The sequence below is a fragment of the Tiliqua scincoides genome, chromosome 14, assembly GCF_035046505.1.
Source record: "Tiliqua scincoides isolate rTilSci1 chromosome 14, rTilSci1.hap2, whole genome shotgun sequence".
Taxonomy (NCBI): Eukaryota; Metazoa; Chordata; class Lepidosauria; order Squamata; family Scincidae; genus Tiliqua; species Tiliqua scincoides.
Window position 1 is genome coordinate 13,399,955 of NC_089834.1, and position 16,164 is coordinate 13,416,118.

The window sequence follows — 16,164 nt, forward strand, 5'->3', positions numbered from 1 at the left end:
GCAAAAAACATTTCCTCTTTTAGGAACCTGCTCTGTGTAGGGCTGGGAAAAAGTGGCAGTATCTGACCGTCGGTTGTCGCACATACAGTGTGACTTCCCCCTCCCCGTGTCAGTCCCCATATATCTGCCTGGTGCACTGGCTCCTCTGACTTGTGGTACAGTGGTGACTTGGGTCCCTGTTAGGGCTTCCTTTGCTGATACGTTATTTACCAGAGCTCTGGCTGACCAAAAAACCGGCAGCCTTAGCTCCTGCCACTGATTCCCCTCAGTAGGCTTCCAGAGTGCACCTGTGGCTTTGCCAGGGCAGCGTGGAGGCCTCTGTGGACAGGCCCACCTGCGCAGATTTTCACAACCACTTGCAAAGCACAAAAGCTGCGTAAAAGGATTATGAGGCAGTCACTGGTAGATCGAAGAGATAATGCAATACTGTATGACTGTGTGATAACACAGTCACCTTTGTGGTTTGTTTTAGTGGAAAGAAATGGCAGGGCTAAATAAACTTGGCCTGGACTTGCACGTGTGCTGCGATCTGACTTATTTTCATTTTCTTTCTCTTCCCGTGCCCGTTGTAGTTCCTTCAGAAACAGGTAATGGATTTGGCAGTATTCTTTTTCTGCACTTTGACTTAGCATAACGCTGTCCTTTAAAGATCATCGTATACTATGGATGTATCTGTCACTTTGCTTGCAGCTTTTGGGGGTTGGTGGGCGGGCACTGGAGTCATGCATGTTGCAAACTGGGCTGATTCAGGTACTATTTCTGTTCTGAGAGGGGAGCCGGCCTTTGTACAGACTCCTGCTATAGCTTATCTTGCTTCCACCTGAGAGTATCCAAAGCACCCAATCACTTGTGAGAAAGCCCTAGACACTCCGGGGGGGGCAGATTTATGTGCCCCCCAGAAAGAACACAGATTATTCCTGTCTTCCCATTTGCCTGAGACTCAGGGGAGGGGAGCACAGTCAGTCCCCATTAAAAGGGGGATGAGGTTGCGCAGCAGCAGCGCTGGTTGGGGGCAGAGGGTGTTTGAGCAGTTGCTGTCTCTATGTGGGGTGTCTTTGTGATGGCCTCAGCCCAGCTCCTTCTGCTCCGGGGCCTTCAACCACACACGCTGCACTTTCCTGCTGCTTGGTGCCGGCTGTGCTTGGGTGTTCCGCCCATTTTTAAATCTTCCAGGTGCGTTCTCACAGTTGCTTAACATGGACTAGTTACCCCTTAACACCTTTTAAGTCCCCTGAAGTACATTTGGAGTGCTAGTTTAGGAAAGGCCCATGCTTTTTCTGTGGGTGTTTATGGGGATCCTGAACCTTTTCAGTGTCTGTGAATGGAACCCTGGTTGGGGGGGGTGATGTGTGGCGTGCTAATTTTGGAGTGTAGATTGCTTGATGCAAATTACTGGAGTGCATGTATAGTGTCAGAGATGCCACCTCTCACTTTCAAATTGCTACCTGTTTGTGTACTTTCAGTTTTAGGAAGATTTAGGTAGCTAACTTGGAAGGAGAGAGATGAAAAAAAGGTTTCCAGGCTTTCCCCTCCATAATTTGCAGGCTGTTCTGAATGGCACCTTCACAAATTCAAAAGCTCTGTTACTTTAACACCAAAGGACTGTCTTCTGTGTCAAATTTTCGCATGACTACTTTGAACCTGTAATCTGATTTTGGAACTGGTCCCAAATCAAACTGGTGATCAAATGGTGATCTGTTCCATTGTGAAGTTCCATTGCTTGGCCATGCTTCTGTTTCTCCAGTTGTTTGTGCAGTTTCAAATGTTTGACAGGTAAGTTGTTTTTTCTTAACAGACTGCAGAGGTGGGAATGCTGGTGTTCAGAATGCCAGACCCATTTGAATTTCTGCAGGTTAGCTCCAGCTCTGGTGTAGTTTGGGCAGGTTAGTGTTGCATAAGTTAAGAAAAAGGGATCACAGACTCTGAGGTTCTGTGGATGAGTATTCCAGTACCGTATGGCTTTCAGACTGTGTCCTAGGAAACACAGAAGCTTGTAGGGTTTGCCAGTTAGAAGGGGAGTAATGGCAGCAAGCTGGCCTCCCCTACTGCCATGGATCTTCCTCAGTGTTGCACAGCCCCAGAGGTTTGTTGCACACACTATACATCATAAACTCTCTCTGCTGCAAGGCAGGTACAAGGTGTGCTATGGCACATGTCCCAGAATCCTCTACAGCAGTGGTTCTCGAGTATTTAGCATCAGGACCCACTTTTTAGAATGAGAATCTGTCAGGACGCACCGGAAGTGATGTCATGACCGAAAGTGACATCATCAAGCAGGAAAATTTTTAACAATCCTAGGCTGTAATCCTGCCCACACTTACCCAGGAGTTATTATCATTGTTAAAAGCATATTTATAGTAGCTTGTTAAAAGTACAGATCTGTAATATTTCCCCAAATGTAGCCACATACCAGTCTAATATATTAAAAATAAAATATTGAAATGAATGGGGACCCACCTAGTGGGTCCCGACCCACAGTTTGAGAAACACTGCTCTACAGTGTGCAGGAACTCCATGGCAAATGCTGATGGCAGGCTACTCTGCACACAAGTAGAAAGTTTTAAAAAAGAACACACACACACACACGTTGTGTAGTATTTCCTACACACGTGAAGAATGTTATTTAAAGACTTTAGTGTTCTAGAATTGCAGGTGAGCTTCACCATCCATTTTACTGTGTGAAATAATTACTTCTTTTTTTTGAAAAAATTATGTTGTCCCTTTTCATTTCCAGTACAGAAGTTCAGATACTTTTTGAACCAATGTGGCTGTGTAGTCTGAGGTCATTAAAAAATTACCAGGATACATGGCTCCACATGACTTTGGTGTACTTGAGTGCTCTTAAGCTATTTCTGCCCAACATTGCATATACACAGCAGGGATCAAATGCATGTACCTGTGGGCTAGGCAAAAATGGGTTAAGCAAGGGATCTCCTGTCCAGGCTTATCCATCGCCTGCTATGTGGCAGATACAGGGAATTTTGGATATTAATTGTTGGCACAGCCAGTCCAGGAAAAGGAACACAAAACCCCGCATTCCCTCTGCTGCTTGTGCCTGTGTGACAGTGTGGAGTTGTCGCTCTTTGGCAGACCCTGAAACAGTGTCAAGTAGAGCTTCTAAAGAGGTGAGCTCAGCAAAAAGTCGGATTCCCTTGTCTCTCTCCACGTGTGAGAGTGTGTGCGTGTTGTCCTTTTTTCTTCCCGACCGTAGATGCGTTTACGGATTCTGCCATCAGTGCTAAAGTGAATGGTGAACACAAAGAAAAGGATCTGGAGCCTTGGGATGGTGGAGAAGGCAGCGCTGCAGATGAGCTGGAAGCCTTAGAAACTGATGTTGTAAGCAGACCTTGCCTGGTGTTCACGTGGGGGGGGGAGGGGGGGATCAGAGGAAAAAACGTTAATGTAACGTGGTCTTTATTTATTGTGGGATTTTTATCCTGTCTTTCCGCTCAGAACGCCCAAGATGGCTAACGTCCATAAGGCATAATAATATAAAAACCAGCCAGTCAGTAATAAGACAGCAGACAAACCAAGTGCCACAGGAGGGAGCCAGTAACCGACAGCTGCAAAACTTACCTACATAACCCTTTTTGCAAGCTGGCAAATGGGACCACATACCTTGAGATGTGGTGTGATCTCCCTTGCTGGAGATCTTGAAGCAGAGGCCTGACAACCGTCTGTCAAGGTGCTCCAGCTCTAGACTGCCTGCATCGAGTAGGGGTTGGACTAGATGTCCCTTTAGACTCTGGGTCTGCGAGGTCAATCCAGAAATAAATTCTCAGCTAACTGCGGGAAACTGTGAGTTTTTGAGAAACAGGAACGGGCAACTTTAAGGTCTAGGGCAGTGCTTCCCAACCTGGGGTTTGCGATCCACCAATCCAGGGCAGGCGTTCCCAGCCTTCACCACCTATGCACCAGCCACTTCCCTGCGTGCTTAGTGGCTAACACTAATGCAGCGATTTGCAGTCTTTTTCATCTCATGGCACACTGACAAGGCACTAAAATTGTCAAGGCGCACAATCAGTTTTTTGACAACTGACAAGGCACTGACGCCGCGCTGCAGGTGGGGGAGGGGTTCTCACATTCCCAAAGGCCCTACTAATAAATGACTCCCCCTGCAAATCCCCGTGGCACATATGCTGACCATTTGTGACACACCATCGTGTTGCGCAGCAAACTGTTTGAAAATTGCTGCGTTAAACCATTTCTGACCAGCATTGCGTACACCCGCAGGGCCAAATGTGTACATTGTGGGCTGGGCCCAAATGGGTTTAATGCCTCTTTATGGCACATGCAGGGTTGCGCTGCTATTCACAAGATGGCCAACGATTCAGGCAAGAAGACGAAACATGCCAAGTCACACAGCAGCACTTGGTAGCATGTGGGCTGATGGTTCAAGAATCCCCGTCTCTGACTGTATCTTCTGTCTGTGAAGTGCCCTTCTTTCTCTAGCTGGCCATTCAACCTGTGGCCACCTCCTCCTTTTGTGTCGTTTTGAACCCCAAATGCTTCTCTTTTCCTTCTAGTCTAACGGGTGGGATCCTAACGACATGTTTCGATACAATGAAGAAAACTACGGTGTTGTGTCAACTTACGACAGCAGTTTATCCTCCTATACGTAAGTAGCAGTGTGTGTGAGTCACTGCTGGTTCATCTGCATTTGGCTTCCAGCTGTAAGCATCTTTCCCCAGTGCGGTAGCCTGGGGAAGCTGGAGATGTCTTTATCAACTTCTGCCCTCCCCTAAAAAGGGAGGGTTATGGGCTTCTGAATCCATCCCCCCCTCTCCATTTTTTGGACAGTGGTCAAAAATGAGTTTTCAAGCTTGAACAATCACTCACGTATCCTAGATCAAAGTTAACCAGAGGGAATACTTAAGCTTTTTCTTTTCTCCAAAGGCTTTTGGAGCAATGCCAGTTCTACATTCCAAATCCTTGGTAAAGAGTCTATTTTCTGTAACCCGCTTATCACAAACTGGCTTATTCAGCACAGAATGTCGTATGTCGGGTTCAGTGCTGTACATCCTTTGGATTGTACCCCAAGAGTTCAGTTGATTCTGCTCATGGTCCCTTATCTTTGGATGCACTTACACCGCCAAAAAGGCTGTCTAAAAGGCCTGGGACAAATTCTGTTGCTGAAGGGAATGAGCTATCTGGATGGGCCTTTTGGCACAAGAGAAAATTATGAGTCGAAATGATAATTCACACCCTCTAATTCTTAACAAGCTTTCACCATACTTTATCTGAAGTCCGAGGTTTGCTAAGTGCTCCATGGTATTTGGACTACTTGGGCATCCACTAGGCCCCTTTTTCCTTCAAATGCCATCTCACAAGCTGCTTTTGAAACTCCTATCAGTTTCAAAAAAAACATCCCACAAAATGGCTTGTGTGGGGTGCCTTACTGTTCAAAACTTTGTACGGAAAGGGGGGGAAAATAAATTAATAACCTGAACAAACTAAATTTGCACCTAATAAACATCTAAGCAAATGTGCATCTTCAGACGTGTACGGCAGAGTAAGGTGGTAAAAGGGACTGTGCTGTGACAGTCTGCAGTGGGCTCTTGCATTTCCTTACATTAAAAAAAAAAACGACACACTAACTCCCTGCAGACAGAAATTGAACACAGGAGAGATTGAACTGTCTGGAGCTTTTCATCCCAATGTACCGGTTTTTTGGTGATGGGAAATGCTGATTTTTTTTAAATGTTGCCTTCTAGTCCCCATATTTGATTGTAACTATGCAGCTGAAATAAATCATCATCATCATTCTTTATTTACGGTCACAGACCCAACATAGCTGAAATAAATGTATATTCTTTTCCTGTAATGCTCACCTCCTATCCCCCCCCTCCAATTAATTTTAGATTGTAAGTACTTTTGGGAAAGGGGTTTATCCTCTTGTGCTATGTAGAGCATCCTGTTAACTGATGATATGCTAATGATGGTGTAGGGGAGCATTCAGAAACTGGTAATCTTGTATGAATACTTTTCTTGTACGGTATCTAGACAGAAAACCAAGCTCTCCTCTCCTCCACCTTCTGTGTCTCTCTTTCTTTTAGGGTACCCCTGGAGAGGGACAACTCAGAAGAATTTTTAAAACGAGAAGCCAGAGCAGCACAGATAGCGGAAGAAATTGAGTCGAGCGCTCAATACAAAGCTCGGGCTGCCCTGGAAAACGATGACCGATCCGAAGAAGAGAAGTACACCGCTGTTCAAAGAAGTGTGAACGAGCGAGAGGGCCACAGCGTCACCCCCAGGTATCTGGGAGAGGGAGAAACCCGCTGGTTGCCTCCCAGCATGCCATGATTTTCAAAATAATTGAGTAACTGGTTCGAAATGCCAGACAGCTTTGCTGTCAAATTATTGACTGATTGGGGATTCAGTGAACGTGTGGCTTTTTGTGGTTTGAGGAGAACGAAAAGTTGCTGCGCGTCAGTGTCCACCCGTTTACCCCCTGCCCCAAGAGGCTCTTTGCAGGGCTGGAGGAGGGTGACAGAGGGCAACCTCCACCAAGCTGCAAGCTGTGGAAGAGGTCCCCTCTCGAGCAACGCGCTGTTTGCTACACTGCCTGCATAGGGTTTTTCCCTTCCGCTGCCAGCCTCAGGCCCTTCCCTCTTGGTCTCTGAGCAAGGCAGACATCTTCTCCGAGGCCCAGTGTCAAGTCCCCACTCCCACCCACCATTGATGGGGAAACTTTTCCTATGGAGGTTAATGATTAGGTCTGAAGAATGGTGAACGCACATAGAATTGGGAAAGGGGCTTCTTTTGCATTCCCACAGATTCAGGCAAGAAGCCTTCTAAGCAAAACTGTCAAGATTAAGGCAGGAGGTTCAACATCTGAAGCCACCAGGGGGCGCAGGCTTCTCCCTTTTCAGTTGATGAGAGCCTCAAACCCTCCCTGACCCCCTAGGAATCAGTAGGTGCAAGCTGTCTGCCATGGCAGTCGTCACCCGTTGGCCTGTCTATGCATGAGGCTGCTTCAGCGATGGTTCCTGTCTATATTCACGTCTTGTGCACGGTCAGCACAAACTGCTGGTTTAAATCCTACGTTCCTTGCAGTTCAAGGCTCTTTGAGGGTTTGTACTTACATGCTAGCAGCCCATGGAGAACGATAAGCACTGACGCATCAGTGTGCCTGCCGCCAACTTAATCAGTGGGGCATGGGCAGTGTTCACATCATCTTTCTAGAACTGTCAGCCGTCTTCCTCCTTACCCTCTTTGAAGGGCCGTGCAGTACACAAGCTATTGGCCAGTATAGCAGCTATGTGCTGCATGACACAGGGTGTCATGCATGGCACAGAGAAACCTTTGTTCTTCGGCATGTGCAATATGGAACTGATGTGTTCAACACCACATCACCCCAACTGCTGTCCATTTAACTGCTGGGTAGCAAACAACTTGGCAGACACCCTCGAGCTAGTGGCTGCCCACAAACAGAGCCTCAGCATGTGTATCTTTCATGCTACAATTGATCTCTGGGATCCTGTTACTGTGGATCCGCTAGCCATAGCCACAGTATCCAGTATAGCAGGTTTTGCAGCTGAGTGAGCTGTGATTTGTGCTCTGTAGTGGATGTGTTTGTGGCCCCTGGAGCCCTGTTTTATGCTCCATTGTCCCCTAGTTATGACCAGGGTCATTGGTGGGTTATGCAAGTCACAGAATAAAACCTTGGCCCGAATGATGTGATCTGTATTCCTCCTGCTCTTTTCTTCCAGGGAGAACAAGTACATTCCACCTGGACAGCGGAATAGGGAAGTTCTGTCCTGGGGAGCCGGAAGGCAGAATTCACCAAGGATGGGTCAGTCTGGATCAGGCCCTCCAATCTCAAGATCTGGATCTCACTCATCTGACTACAGTTCTAACTCTGGAGCAGACCAAAGAGTTGTTAATGGAGGCAAGTACCCCCTGCGGCTTGTCATGACCAATCCCTGTGGTAGCTACTCTTCTGTGAAAGCTTGCCGTGATGCATCTTGCCACTACAGCTCCTCAGAAGGGGTTGGTTCCCCTGGATGTAGTCAGTGTAGGGGCTGCGGTGTGGGTGGAGAGTTGGAACTGAGCATAGTCCCAGCTCTGATACCGAAATGCATTCAGTTCCACTTCTGAAGGAGAAGAAAAACTTCTCTGTTTTAGACAAGGGAAAAAATTGCCCCCTGGCTCGGAGACCTGCTCTCTTTGAAACCAGCAGTTGTTAATCCCCTGACTTCCTGCACTGCGGTAGCCCTGCTGAGATCACTGGGACACTAACAGTGTGACTCACCCACAAATTCTCCATTAATTCTGTTGAACAGGGAATGGATCTGATAGCGGGAGAAGCTGGTCAGCAGCTTTCTTCCCAGTTGTATGCAGCCAACTGGCACCCCCTGCCAGCTCCTTTGAGAGCGATGCAGCTGACTTGATTGTACTGGGAGCCCCGTGGGCAGCAGTTTTGCCCCAGCTTTGTCAAGTTGCTTCTTCTTTTCCTTAAAAACTTCACTTCCAAAACCGGTATGAAGAAATAACGAGGGCCTCAGTCACCAAAATAACATAGGGGTTTCTCTTACGTTAGCAGTCCCAAATCCATGATTTTGGAACCACGCGGCAGGCTACGTGTTCTTCAGAATAAATACATTTTGAAGCGCACATGCATGTGTGGGGCTGGGGGAGGTAAGATACATGACCCATGCGAAACAGCAGTTGTTCCAATGTAAGCGTAATAAGGTCACACTGTCTGTGTAAGCAGCACTGCTGCAGACCCCTTTTGCTTTGCTGGGGCTTGTCACACAGTCCTGTGAAGGGAGCCCCTTTCGTGCCTTCTTTTGGTACCTCTTACACGCCCTGAAGGTTAAAAACATCATGCTTCTGAAAGGAAGTTCTTCTTGGCCTCTGAGGGAAGCCTGCTAATTGCAGCCCTTGACCAAACAGGACTGCGCTGAGGGTGTGCCCCACCCACCTCCTAGTGGTGCCAAGTCATGTGTGTGGTGTGCTCCACAGACCCACTGTGCCACTTGGGTATTCCTGAGGGGTGGGCTCCGTGTCAGGGCTTTTCTTCCCCCCCCCCCCATGGCGAAGCAGGGCCCCTGAGAACGGGAGGTGCTGTGTGCAGAGCCCGGCTGATTTTAAGATGCACTGTCTGTACCACGGCAACCTTGGTAGGTCCTGGATTTAACCTGTTGGGGAATTCAGCTGACCATCGTCGCCACTGTATAAATAAGTCCGTTCCGGAATGAGGGTGGAGTAACTTGCAGGACTGACCTTGTTGCTTGTATGAACCCGTAGAAATCCCCAATGGGTTAAAAGGAAATCATTTTTGTCATTTTTACTTTTTTTCTGTTTTTCCCCCATGATTTTTTTTCTTTAGTTTTTATGCTTTCCTTCATATCATTTGTTCTGTCAGGTGTTCCCTGGCCATCGCCTTGCCCATCTCCTTCCTCTCGCCCACCTTCTCGCTACCAGTCAGGTCCCAACTCTCTTCCACCTCGGGCAGCCACCCCTACAAGGCCGCCCTCCAGGCCCCCCTCGCGGCCCTCCAGGCCCCCGTCTCACCCCTCTGCTCATGGCTCTCCAGCTCCTGTCTCTGCTATGCCTAAACGCATGTCTTCAGAAGGTACAAATACCACAATTTTTCATGAGTTTTTGTTTGTCTTTGTGTTCCCCCCCCCTTGTGAGTTTTTTTTGTTTTGTGAGTTGTTTTCCTCTTCATTACTGAAACTATAATTTTGTGTGCTTACACTACAAACAAGCTTTGGTTTGTCAGGCAATTTCTATTAATCTCTTTACGTTTTTTAAGGAAAAACCTCACAAAACCCAAACAATAAAGCTGTTTGAAAACAACCTTTCCCGAAAGCTGTTGGAAAAACAAACTCTGATCCTTAGCGCTGCTTTAGTGTCTTTAGGGCCTGTGTAGACAGGACACTTGCAGTTCCTTAACCGTGGATCACCCCCACATTTCAGGATCACCCCCACATTTCCATTGGGCATAACCACGGTTAAAGGTTACATCAGCACTGCCATTAACCATGGTCAACACAAACCAGACCTTGGTTTTAGTTGAACGTTGAAATTGTTTTCAGATCATTGGTCAAAAATAAACTCTGGTTAGTGTTAACCATGGTTCAAGATCATGCCAATATAATCTTTAATCCTTATTCAGCCTGGTGGAGGGAATTCATGTGTTAGATGGGAACACTGAGTGGGGAGCATATGATCCTGAGACCCACTCCTGATCCCATAACCATGGTTAAAGAATTGGGAGTATTGCAGCTGTGTCAGCTTGCAGTTGCGGTGGCTGAGGGGTTTGCCCAAGATGATGATTGCCCTGCCTTTATAATAGCACATAAATTTCCTATTCAGCTTGTGCCCATGGCAAAATCCTCTTTTCCAAACAGTTTGTGTTGTGGAAGAAAGGGGATAGAACTTAATTGTGTCTGTAAGTTAACTTTGAGTTCATTGTGACTTTTCTCAGTCTTTTCAGTTGAGTTGAAGAATTGGAATTCTGTCCTGGGGTTGGGAAGCTTGTTCAGCAGTGAGGGCCCCAGGGGTTGTGAACCTTTTTAGCTGCAGCTAATTTGCTTATTTAAGTTGCATGTGCTTTGTGTATCATCTCGGTTAATGTGTCGAATGCCAGACCGTGTTGTGGGAGGGAGAGGAAAACCGTACATTGGTGAGCTTCTTACTTGCTTCCATAACTTACATTTTTTTTTGTCATTGCTTTATTCTGCCATCAAGGCTATAAACATCCAAAAACTGACAGGTTGGGACTTGGTGGAGTCTCAGCAAAAGCTTGTGGGCTACAAAAGCCATGTCAAAATTCGCTCGAATTCTCCCAGCTGTGTCTGTCCACCATTCTGAGTGAATTGTGTCTTAATCTGCCATTTTTGGATTTCACAGTTTCTTTTTGAAATTTTGCTATGAGCTGAATAGATTTATTTAGAGAATGAGAGAGAGAGAGAGAGAGAGAGAGAGAGAGAGAATGCTAGTTTGTAACTGTATTGAGATTTGATGATATGGAGGTAGCTTAAATCTTGCATTAATAGAATTTACCTGGGGAAAAGGAGACTTTGTGTGGTATTCACAGGTTTGGGTGTGTGTGTGTACTCTTTTTTTTCCTCCCCAGGACCTCCCCGGATGTCTCCCAAGGCACAGCGGCACCCTCGAGGCCACAGAGTCTCTACAGGTAGAGGTACCATCTCAAGCGGCTTAGAATTTGTCTCTCACAATGTGCCAGGAGAATCCGCCACACCTTCGTCAACACGAGGCAGCCCTTCGGGTGGGACGTGGTCATCAGTGGTCAGTGGGGGTATGTAAATCTCAGCATCCCGTAACATAAGAACAGCCCCACTGGATCAGGCCATAGGCCCATCTAGTCCAGCTTCCTGTATCTCACAGTGGCCCACCAAATGCCCCAGGGAGCACACCAGATAACAAGAGACCTGCAAGGCCTCCTGGGAATTGTAGTTAAGAACATAAGAACAGCCCCACTGGATCAGGCCATAGGCCCATCTAGTCCAGCTTCCTGTATCTCACAGCGGCCCACCAAATGCCCCAGGGAGCACACCAGACAACAAGAGACCTCATCCTGGTGCCCTCCCTTGCATAGAAAGTTGCCTTTCGGGATTTTAGTGCCAGAAGGCTTTTGCATGCTCAGTCCGTGGCATCTGAGGACGTCGCAGGCCTGCTGATGTAAACGGCCAGGTGGGTGGTAGTCCGCATTTGGCTTGGATGGAGAATGGGGATCGTAGTTAGGATGGAACCAGGTTAAAGCAGCAGTGGTGAGCCGTCTTCACCAGCTGCTTATTTTCCTGCTGTGTTCTAGAATCTGCACGTTACAGGGAACACTTGCGGCTGGCTGGAGGAGGGGGCTGCACCCCAAAAGCGTTTCCTAGGAAGGGGGAGGGGCATTTCTTACCCAGTTCATAGCTTGACGTAAGCATGCGGCGTGTTCCATTGTTACGAGCAGTAGGCAGCTGTGTGGCTTTACAGTGGGCATCTCTCTTCTCTTGTCCTAGTTCAAAGGTTGTCCCCAAAAGCACACAGACCTCGGTCTCCAAGGCAGAGCAGTGCTAGTGGCCCACCCACCGGGCCAGCTCTGTCTTCTCCACAAACCGGTTCTACTCCAGCAGAGGCTGTCCCTGCACCTGTTCCAGCTGCCTCTCCTACCCCTGCCAGTCCTGCATCCAACAGAGCAGGCACCCCTTCCACTGAAGGTAAGAGCCCCCCCTCCCAGCTCTGAGTGGATATGCAAAGACAGGCAGCAGTTGAAGAACTGTTTTCTGTCTCTAAGCAGTTGGAGACCAGTTCTCTCGTTGCAGCTTGCTTTTCATGCGTACTGAACTTCCTCCTTGTGTCTGATCTTTACACTGTAGAGAGAGGGTCAGTGACACATCAGGTATTCATTTAGCTTTCTGAATGGCTGTTAAAACTACACAAACGCTCAGTGAGCAGGAGAAGCTCTCCCTGATAAGCTCTTGTTTTGACCTTGCTGCTGGATTAGGGGTCTAATACCATAAAACACTGCTGTGTCAAAAATCCATTAATTTGAAGAAACAAAATTTGAATCTGATTTATATATCGCTTGAGCAAATGGTTTCGAACAAAGCAGGACGCCTTGGCGTAAATTGAAGATCTTTAGGCTAGGCTTGTTCCCCCTCCCTCCCTAAGAAAACATCTCCTAAAGGAAATTCCCATGCTGTAAGTGTTTGCTTGTTTTCAGGTTGTATGGAAGCTTCACGCTTTCCCTGTTTTCTCCTCCCACCCCCATTGTCTAGGAGCTTATGAGAGTGTTGTCTGTATGAAGCTTCAGGGTGACTCTGTTGTGCACAACTCACAGTGTCTGGACTTCCCTCCCTAGCTAAAGATTCAAGACTTCAGGATCAGAGGCAGAATTCCTCCCCTGCTGGCACCAAGGACAATCTGAAGCCCAGCGAAATATCTCCTAATTTTAGCAAACCTGACAGCAAAGGTAAGAGTCTCTGAAGGGTTCTCTGCCTGGGGTCTTGGGAGCCTCACTGGACCCATCGGTTATCTGTACCTCATGTTATAAATCGCTCTGCAGACTTCGGTTAGATGCATCTGCCCTGAATACTTCAGGGTAAATGGGTTGAGAGAAGGAATTAGAATTACCCGTACTTTTGGGAGTCTTGCTGACTGACTCTTGCTGGCTTCACGTCTGTGAACCGTTGTGACAAAGTGCGTATATTTATATATTCTTTGACAGGAGTGTCTTCAGCTAGTTTAGAACATAGAAAACAGATTGATGATTTAAAGAAGTTCAAGAATGACTTTAGGGTAAGTACCGTCTGCTACTAAAGGCTCCGCATCCTAGAAACCAGTTCTGTTTTTTGCATGTCTCCCTGACTGTGTGGGTTGGGGGCACGATCCAGCTGAACCTGGGCACTTGTATGCCCCTTTTATTTCGGGGGGGGGGGGTAGTTAATCATGTGCTGAAATATCTTCTATTGAAAATAGTGGAATTTCTTTTTTTTTTAATTTAGCCTGGGCTGCCTCGTGCCCAGTAGTTCTGTGTTGGTGTCTGTTCAAGCCTATGATGTGGTAGAGCTGGGGTGTGTCTGAGGCAGGTGTGGTGGGGAGGGACCACCTGCCCTTGTGCTGGTCATTCAGACTCCTTTGAGTTCTCATGGGCGGGGGAGGGGTGAGCTTCATTTTGGGGCTGCTCTAAAGCGTGGCAGGTTTGGTTGGTTCCTCATGGATACCAGTCACAAGTAGGCAAAGCATTCGTGCTGAACCTTCTGTTGCTTGGTAGACTTGATAGGCTTAGAAATGCGCATGCCGGAGCCTTCTGGGTACTCTTGTTTTGAATGTGTTGCTTCTGTGGGTACCACTGCCAGCAAATGTGGCTTGCCCTGCTGTGCGGGAGAGGCTTCTCCAGCCGCCCTGCTTCTGCCTCCTCTCTCTGACTGACCTGTGCCTCTTGGGAGGGCTGGCCCACTGCACTTCCACATCTTGCCAGCAGGGCACTGCTGCCCCAGCCGCCCCACATCTGGGTAAGGCCAAACAGAGCAGCACCATGTGGTCATTCACCATGTCGTGAAGCACCACCAGTGGTGCGTGTCCTGGTAGTTGGAAAATGAGTTCTAGCAAAATTATTGCTTCAAGATGCGGTCTATGGAAGGAGCCTGTAAAAGAGTTGGTCATATATCCCGCCTGGCCTGCACTTGCCAAAAGTATAAACCCTTTCTCGCCTTCCCCTCTTGCAGTTACAGCCGAGTTCCACCCTGGAGACAGTGGAGCAGCTGCCAAACAAGAACAGAGACGGCGAGAAGTCGAGGGAGCCGCCTCCGGAAAAGGCGGACTCCAGCTGCAAGGAGTCCGTGGCGGAGTCTGGGGGCAGCGCGGCTTCGAACAGCGGCGGCAGCAAGCCAGGCAGTCCCAGCGTTTCGCCCCCGAGCAGCAGCACGGAGCAGAAGCGGGGTCCTGAAGTGACCTCGCAGGGCGTGCAAACCTCCGGCCCTGGAGCGAAGCAAGAGAGGGAGGACAGAGAAGAGAAGAAGGATGCCACTGAGTGAGTGCGGCCCTGGCTGTGCCCCCCTCCGTGGGCGTGGCAGTCTCAGCCAGACTTCCAGAGGCTGCGCTGCCCGATGGAAAAATGGAGCATCCAGCCCCCTGCAGCAGAAATGTCACCTTGTGGGTCTTCCTTGGGACCTTTGCCAGCCTCAATTATTGCCTTGGTTCTCAGTAACCAGGCCAGTTCTCCCTGGCTAGTCACCCCCATGTGAACCAGGTTCACAGATCTCCAGTTTGTAAGAACTGCTGCTGAACATGCCGTCCTTGGAGTTCCTCCTCCATCTGAGACGGGAGAGAAGATCATATTTGTCCTGGGGGTTCTTCCTTCTCAGACAGAACAGGATGTCCAAGCCCCTCCCCGACTGGGCTCCGTTGGCGTGGCCTTGTGGCTGATATTCTCATCCTCGCCTTGCCCATTTCCTCCGCATTTGTACCGGCTGCCTTCTGTAGCATGGCACTTGTTTTCCAACGGGGTTGTGCTTCCTCAAGCCGTAGTGCATCCAAAACCGAGTGGGAGTCTTCTCCCTCGCCCCGCTTTCCACTGGGAGCGGGAGGTCCTGCTGGCCTCCATGGGTGGATCAAGGGATCTGGTCGTCCTGCTTTGTCTGAGAAGAAGAAAGAAACCTTCACGGCCAGCCCGGTGTTCAGTTCTAAAGCAGTCTCTGACGGGTGCCTTCCTTGTGCTTTTCAGACAAGTCAGAAAATCCACGCTCAATCCCAACGCAAAGGAGTTCAACCCTCGATCGTTCGCTCAGGTAAGAGCAGAGCTGCCCTTGTCCTTTGGTCTTTCCCTGCTCTTTCTTGCAGGGGCACCACAGAGTTGGCCCCTGTGCCTCAGCAGTCGTAATGAGTGCTGTGGGGGGGGGCATTCATACGGCACGCTGGTGTGCGCATGATCGACCTGTCCAGTGTCCACTGGTAGCTCAGCAGTTCCACGCACCGGTTTGTTTTTGGCAGCCCAAGCCGTCTACCACACCGACGTCCCCCCGTCCTCAAGCTCAGCCAAGCCCTTCCATGGTGGGCCACCAGCAGCCCACCCCAGTCTACACCCAGCCCGTTTGTTTTGCACCAAATATGATGTATCCGGTTCCCGTCAGCCCGGGTGTCCAGGTGAGCTAGGAGCATCTTGGCGTGGGTTGCAAGTTGGAATTCAGATGGCAGGAGATGCCGTGACTCTCCCCTCTCCTATTTCCTCTTCAGTCCAGGGAGGGGAAGAGAAATGGGAAGGGATGTGGAGGTGGTGGGCCACTGAGATACAGGAAGCTGGACTTAGATGGGCCTTTGGCGTGATCCAGGGGGGCTGTTCTTACGTAGGAGGCTTCTGTTACCGGAGAGGACTGTCTTGGTCAACATGCTGTGGACGGACCAGCCTTGTCCACAGCTGGGCTCATCGGTAAGCTTGGCAATAATAGGAGCAGGAGTGAACCGGTGCAGCGCTGCCGCTTGTGAAGAAGGCCTCCCAAGAAAGGCCCACGTGTGTGCCTCCCTGCCTCTAATGCCTGCTGTCTTCTTTTTCAGCCTTTGTACCCCATCCCCATGACCCCAATGCCAGTAAACCAGCCCAAGACCTACAGAGCAGGTAAAGGTGAGAATAATACCGCACTGCATGCTCTTGTACTGCGCCCAACTTGCGCTTTGCACTCTGACCTCTTGCAGAGCCATTGGTCC

At 48.9% G+C, this 16,164-nt stretch overlaps 1 protein-coding gene across 8 annotated transcripts in view; it reads left to right on the forward strand.

Annotated features, from left to right (window-relative positions):
• Positions 1-16,164, forward strand: part of ATXN2 (ataxin 2) — a 50,631-nt gene that overhangs the window by 23,642 nt on the left and 10,825 nt on the right. For 4 of the 8 annotated variants that reach the window (XM_066610004.1, XM_066610009.1, XM_066610011.1 and 1 more), the window contains exons 6-19: positions 573-587; positions 3,212-3,336; positions 4,527-4,618; positions 6,057-6,254; positions 7,713-7,891; positions 9,371-9,580; positions 11,090-11,272; positions 11,982-12,179; positions 12,824-12,934; positions 13,190-13,260; positions 14,190-14,494; positions 15,188-15,251; positions 15,454-15,606; positions 16,015-16,081. In XM_066610004.1, coding sequence (XP_066466101.1) covers positions 573-587; positions 3,212-3,336; positions 4,527-4,618; positions 6,057-6,254; positions 7,713-7,891; positions 9,371-9,580; positions 11,090-11,272; positions 11,982-12,179; positions 12,824-12,934; positions 13,190-13,260; positions 14,190-14,494; positions 15,188-15,251; positions 15,454-15,606; positions 16,015-16,081 — 1,971 coding nt within the window. The remainder of the gene's footprint in view (positions 1-572; positions 588-3,211; positions 3,337-4,526; positions 4,619-6,056; positions 6,255-7,712; positions 7,892-9,370; positions 9,581-11,089; positions 11,273-11,981; positions 12,180-12,823; positions 12,935-13,189; positions 13,261-14,189; positions 14,495-15,187; positions 15,252-15,453; positions 15,607-16,014; positions 16,082-16,164) is intronic. The other 4 variants (XM_066610008.1, XM_066610010.1, XM_066610006.1 and 1 more) reach the window with 3 other exon arrangements.